Consider the following 6,589-nt stretch of genomic DNA (forward strand, 5'->3'; position numbering starts at 1 on the left):
GCCCATGACAATCAAACTCATCTCGGTTCAGATATCATGTCTTACTCCGATCTGGACCAATCTTTGATTGGAAACAATTGACTCGAATCTTATCATGTTCTCAACATACATACCATATATCAATTGATAACCAATATCTCTAATTGACAACTCCCATAATAACTTAGCCACAACCAAACGGTGGGAACTCTGAAGTCTAAGCGTGCTTAGGAACCAAATTGCAAAACTATCTTAGTTTTTGAGGGAAATATACAATCAGGCCCCTCCTACCAAAATGTCCCTTAGCGTATGTTTTTCGAACGTGAGGGTTCTTGGTAACTGAGGGACCAAATTGCAAAGGTTTGAGGTATTAATATGGAATTATTGAAGATTTGAGGGACTAATATCTAAGAAAACACTCCCTCTGTTTATCGATTACAATTTACAACAGTGCATAATGAACTTCTAATTGGGTGTTACATAGATTGTTTTTTATTTTATTTTTTTTTATTTTTTCAGAATCATTTCCCTTGCTTATGGGAAGGATAGAGCTCCAACTGCAGTTTCTTGCAGTTCAATCCAATCCAATCCTCAAACCCAAAACCTCACCCTCTCTCTCTTTTGCAATCTCTTGTTAGTTGGCGAAAGGTATACCCATCTCTTTTGTCCTTTTGACAACAAATTTTTGTTGAACTCTGACCTGGCTTTTCCCTTCTGTAGCTTGTTTCTTCCTCTCTCTCGGTTGCTCTCCTCAAGCTTCTGCGGTTTCTGATTGGGATTCAAGGTATGGCTTCTACTTTTGCTGTTTTTTAATTTAAAAATAAAAAAATTTTGGGTGTTTTTTTTGGGATCTGAGAATGTGGGTATCCCTTATTTTCTTCAGTTTTCTTGGTCTTGATCATGTATATCATTAATTGGGTGTTAAATCAGCTCTAAAAATCTATCCTGAGAGTAATTTTATCTGAATTAACTGAAAGATGTAAGCCCTCTTGGAACTAGGGATGTTGTTTATTTGAAGTTTTTGATAGTAGACGTTGATTTTTTTTTTCTCTTCTGGTGATGGAATTGATTTATTTTATTCATGGAACTAGGAAATCCTGACCGGATTGATTTTTCGCTCGATTAGTAGTGATCATCTCATATTTTGCTACATTGTAGTTGCCACCTCATGTATCTTCAGCTCAAACCTGTGCTGGTGCTATGTGATAGAATGTCTGAGTAGGCTTGATTGTTGTTAAAGCATTATTCATGTATGTGAATTGGGCAATGACTGTAAAAGGACCAAGTATTGCTTCTTGGTTGTTGATGAATGATACTTACTCATTTCCAATTGTCATAATGGCTTGCTGCTTCTTTCGTTGCCCCGATAGAATGTACTTGGACTGGTTGTTGCTGCTTCTTGGTTGTTGATAGAATGATACTTACTCATTTCCAATTGTCATAATGGCTTTCTGCTTCTTTCGTTGCCCCGATAGAATGTACATGGAGCTGGAAAACTCAATGGATTAGGATCTATGGTCTTTCCGTGACCAAATAGTGGAAATTAGATTATGAATTAAGACAAGCATAGGATGTGATATGAGTCTTATAAGTCCTTCTCAATGTTTGCTGGCTTGGCTTCATAATCCTATCTTGCATACTTTGTACAGGAGGTTTGTACTGGAGGTACCTACTGTGTCATACAAGCCTCATATTTTTTTGTAGTATTTTCCACATAAACCGACGTCAATTTTCTTGTCATGGCATGTCAACTTCGTAGTTAGCTATATACGACGAAAAAGGAGTGGAGAATCCAGGTCAGATAGCCTGTTGTAGAAACAGTAGCATATATGATGACACTGTGAAATTGGATATTGTAAATATTTAATTTGAGGGTTTGTCTATGATTATTAAATTTATTATGTTCTGCCATCTCTCTTAGTTGGTGTTAGATTGATGGGCTTGCAAGTTGCAATTTCACGAGGAATATTTCCTATTTGTTACACTACGATCTTCTATATGGAGAAGGTTATAAGATAAGAACAATAACTTAGACGCTCTCAGCTCTGAAATTTTAGATATCTAATTCATTTTTGATATATTTTACATATCTAATTCATCTTACTTCATTATGGGATGTTTCTCTTCACCACTTTACCTTATGATTTCTATCTCTTTTTTTTTCCTTTTTTTGTAGCGGCTTTTCCGATCTATTGGTTTATACCTTGTTTGTTGCGAATTCATTGATATTGCAATCTTAGTTTTTAAATTTTGAATCATTGAATTGTGCACGTCATTGAATAAGTAGATACTAATATAATGTCGCATGTTTTGCGATCACTTTAAGATTATAATGCAGACTTCAGTTATGGCGATGAAGTCTTACAGATTCCAGGCAGAGTTATTCGTCAGGGACTATTTTCTAACAGATCCATTTGTCCCATATACTTCAGTTCTGTGTGGCATTTTCATGTGCAAAATGGTATGTCTCACATTGTTGTTGCTAAACCTGATTACAATAGTTGTTTAATTTGATAAGAACCATAATCTCTACTCTATTATCTAGTAGTAAATTCTTATTTGTTGTGCAGGCATATGATCTTACTCAGTTAATCAGTTCTTTCTATTTCAAGGGTTATGCTTCACTAACAAAGATCCAACGGATAGAGTGGAATAATCGGTAGGATTGAATGTCTTTATGTAGCATTTTGTAAGTCATTTATTGCACTATTTAATATCTATTTATAAAAACTTTATTTTGCAGGGGTATGTCTAGCGCCCATGCTGTTTTTATCACAACAATGTCATTATACCTAGTATTCTTTTCAGATCTATTTTCTGATCACCGTGAAGGGTTGGTTACAGTACGAAGTTCAAATCTTTCTACTTTCGTATTGGGGGTAGGCCTCTTCGGCCTTCTGTTAATGTCCATATTTAAAAAAAAATTGTTATTAGATCTCAATCCATAATATGAATGAGTCATTTAAACAGGTTTCAATTGGGTATTTCATCTCCGACATTGCGATGATATTTTGGTTATATCCTTTGCTTGGTGGAATGGAGTATGTAAGTAAATGAGCTTTTGAGTTATCAATTTACCTGTCTTAACATGGTGGCAGTAAGTTAGAAAAAGTTCCATACCAAGTTGTGTACTTAATATAATTTAGGTTAATTATGGATAGATCCTCTGCATTATAGCCCAGTTGTGGATAGACCCCCTAAAGTTCTATTGGTGTGGATAAACCTTCTATACTATTGCCCAAGTGCAGATAGACCCCCTGAGTGAATCATTTTGGACTCTTAAAAAAAGCATCAAATAAGTTTACTTTGGGTGTCTATCTACACCAATAGAACTGCCGGGTGTACATCATTAATTGGGCGATACTACAGGGGAATTAACCCTATAATTTACGCCATGATTTAAGCTTCTAATTCAATGTAAATTATGTACTCTGTTTTCTGTGATTGCCTCCATGAGTTCTTCAGTTAGTCAAAACTAGTGTTAGCTTATATGGTAATGATTTCTTTCGTAGGTTTTTCATCATTTGCTCTCTCTTTGTGGTATATCATATGCCATGTTGGCTGGTGAAGCGCAGGTATATACTTACATGTTGCTGATATCTGAGGCAACCACCCCCGGGGTTAATTTGCGATGGTATCTTTATAGACTTTACTAAAAATGTTATGATAAAAGGGGCCACTTTGTACTTAAACCTATTGACACTTTTTCTTTTAAACATTGAAGGTTCCTTGACACGGCAGGAATGAAAAGAACAAACGCATATCTAATTAATGGTGTTCTCATGTTCTTCGCTTGGTTGGTATGTTCAATAAAACCTTTTTTATTTTGTTTTTGGTACATAAGCAAAGGGCATCTCATCCTGCTTGAGATGACTCTTCTACTATCATGTCAAAATGCATTATAATTGACTAAATAGCTTCATCGTCATGAAATAACCCCAATTAAACAATCGTTACGAGTTTTACTTTGCAAACGCTTAGAAAGAAATATGGGTCTTGTACTTGTGATCAGGAGGTCATGAGTTCAAATCCTGGAAACAGGCTCTTCGCAAGTGGGGGTAAGGCTGCATACATCTGACCCTCCTCAGAGCTCACAATGGTGGGAGCCTCGTGCACTGGCTACCCTACTTGAGTCTTTTTGCAACATGATGTAATATCTTCAAGGTTCAATACAATTTTTCCAACAAGGCTTGGGTATCCCTCTCTATCATGAGTCTTCTACTACGCTTATATGAATATCCAAAAGAAGCTTACCTAGGTATCTTACAGGTGTGTTTGTTTCCATGTCAATTGATACTAATAGCGACTAATACACATCAATATTTTTAAGTGATAAAAGGCAGAAGGACAGGAGTGGAAAGGCTTAAAGTTGCTTGATCTCATAGGGAGAAGTAAGAAGTCTAATAAATGTGATCTGAAATTAAACATTCCCATATAAGACAAAATATGTCTGCAGTTATTTGAATAGTGTATAAACTCACATGAGTCAGTGTGGATCATGATAGAGTATTTGTCACCGACGTTGAATAATCAGTTTGATTGCATGTGCTTGAAGATTGTAAGGTCTGTCAACCACCATTTTTAGGGATGGGTAATTGGAATTAAGAAGATGGGAAAAAGATAATTTTCGTTTAGGATATATTTTATATCTCAATAACTATATTGTCAACAATGATATTTGGTGAGAATTATCAAATGTACAGATCACTTCTCAACATATATTTCCTGTTATCTCTAGGATGATAACCTCTGAAAAATATGAAAGTTTGACCTTTCTTTATTTACTTATTGATACAGGTGGCCAGAATTCTTTTGTTTGTTTACTTGTTCTACCACATCTATTTGCACTATGATCAGGTACAAATAAAGATCACAACTCTTTACGAAATGATATTTTCAGTGACTATTTTGCCTACCATAATCATCATTTCTCCGTACGTTTCAGGTCGAGCAAATGCACACCTTTGGTTACCTTTTGACATTTGTCGTGCCTTCGGTATTGGCGATAATGAACTTGATATGGTTTTCAAAGATATTGAAGGGGCTCAAGAAACAATTAGCCAAGAGGCAGTGAAAGATGGAGCTCTCTGTATATTAGAAGATCCTTCTCTTTTCCTTGTATAGATAAGAGTTGTGAACATATTTTGAACTGTAAAGCAAAAGTGATGCAGCCAATGAGCAAGGGAATTGATGGGATGGGTGGCTCTTGCGCTGATTTGTCAGTTGTATGTGAATATTGTTAGCTGGGTTTTTGCTACTTGGGGCTAGTTTCGCTCATGTTTGATTAAATTTCCCAGGAGGAAGGTTGAAGGCTGTGAATGTGCTTTGAAAATGATGTGGCTAGTGATTATGGTTACTCTCCATTATTATTTTATGATTTTAGGGGCTATTTTAACACGAACCTACAAGCAGCGTGGCGGTCAAAAAATCGCAGAATCCATCTGCACAAAGAATCACGATGATTTTATCAAGATCTTGTGATATTTTGTCCGTGAAAAAAGGACAAGTTTTCAAAATAGATCATTTTAGAAAGTTATTCATCATTTTCGACCTAGTTTTCATTTATTCACCAATTTCAACCTAATTTTAGACACGTTGGCACCATCGACTAAAACTGGGTTGAAATTGGTAAATATTTTTCAAAAACTTCACATGATTGAGAATTTCATGGAGTTAAGTACAGAATTAAACTCTACAGGAAACCTAATTCCGTGGAGATTAAATTTGCCCTAAAGTCCCAGTGGAGTTTGTTTTAGTCCAAATTGCACGAATTTCCCAAGCTCGTGGAGCTGCGGGGTAAACCATAGAGAGTGTTCGCTCTTTGTGAATTGAGTCCTGCACTCCATGCGACTGAGAATCCCATGAAGCTTCAGAGTAAACTACAAAGAGCATTCGCTCTTCGTGAATTGAGTCCTGCAACTTCGACCTCCCTTGGGTTAAAGTTAACCAGCGTACATTGGAATTCGTCGTATTTCATGTTTAGGGTTTCGGCCTATTTTTTGTAAAACTTTTTTGGATATTTTTCTTATTTATTTCACATATTCGCGCTATTTCATCATAATAGCTTGTTTTAGTTTAGATTTTGGATTAATATTTGATTTATTTTTTGGGGGGATTTGTATGTATATTTTGATGGAAATTTAGGGAAAATTATATGGAATTTGAAAGAAAAGTAGGGAAAATGAATTGGACAATGTTAGTTAATTTAATTGATGTTGTGGGTTTGGATTGATGTTTATCCATAGAGCTTGTTTTAGTTTATATTTTGGAATAATATATGTGAGAGTTTTTTAAATAATTGTATGAAATTGGAAGGAAACATTAGGGGAAAGTTATAAAAATTAGGGAATTGAATTGGTCAAAAATTGATATATTAGCTTTAGTGTTCTTCGTGTAATATTAGTTGACGTTGAACTTTTTTTTACTCCTTAGAGGTAACGATGAATGATTGATTCTTAATCCTTTGTTCGTTTGCTGGGAAGATTAATTACCTTGAGAATAACATGCATGTATATGAAAGAGGGGTGATGAAACCTTTGTTTATATCCAAACCATGTACTTTCAATGGATTGATAAATGACTTACACAAACTTTACATTGACTAATCCAC

General features: G+C 35.3%; 1 protein-coding gene across 3 annotated transcripts; it reads left to right on the forward strand.

The window, feature by feature from the left end:
• LOC109849789 (transmembrane protein 56-like) lies at positions 254-5,314 on the forward strand. 3 transcript variants are annotated; one of them, XM_020419671.1, is made up of 11 exons: positions 254-346; positions 499-627; positions 700-763; positions 2,306-2,440; positions 2,550-2,638; positions 2,723-2,858; positions 2,950-3,024; positions 3,492-3,613; positions 3,704-3,779; positions 4,777-4,836; positions 4,925-5,314. In XM_020419671.1, the coding sequence occupies exons 4-11, from the start codon at positions 2,312-2,314 to the stop codon at positions 5,051-5,053; spliced, it is 816 nt and encodes a 271-aa protein (XP_020275260.1). In that variant the 5' UTR covers positions 254-346; positions 499-627; positions 700-763; positions 2,306-2,311; the 3' UTR covers positions 5,054-5,314. The 3 variants fall into 3 exon arrangements, 2 of the variants coding, with proteins under 2 accessions (XP_020275260.1, XP_020275259.1); XR_002249233.1 differs by lacking the exon at positions 254-346 and adding an exon at positions 3,992-4,248 and having other exon boundaries at positions 451-627; positions 4,925-4,946; XM_020419670.1 differs by lacking the exon at positions 254-346 and having other exon boundaries at positions 455-627.

The sequence above is a fragment of the Asparagus officinalis genome, chromosome 7, assembly GCF_001876935.1.
Source record: "Asparagus officinalis chromosome 7, Aspof.V1, whole genome shotgun sequence".
Taxonomy (NCBI): Eukaryota; Viridiplantae; Streptophyta; class Magnoliopsida; order Asparagales; family Asparagaceae; genus Asparagus; species Asparagus officinalis.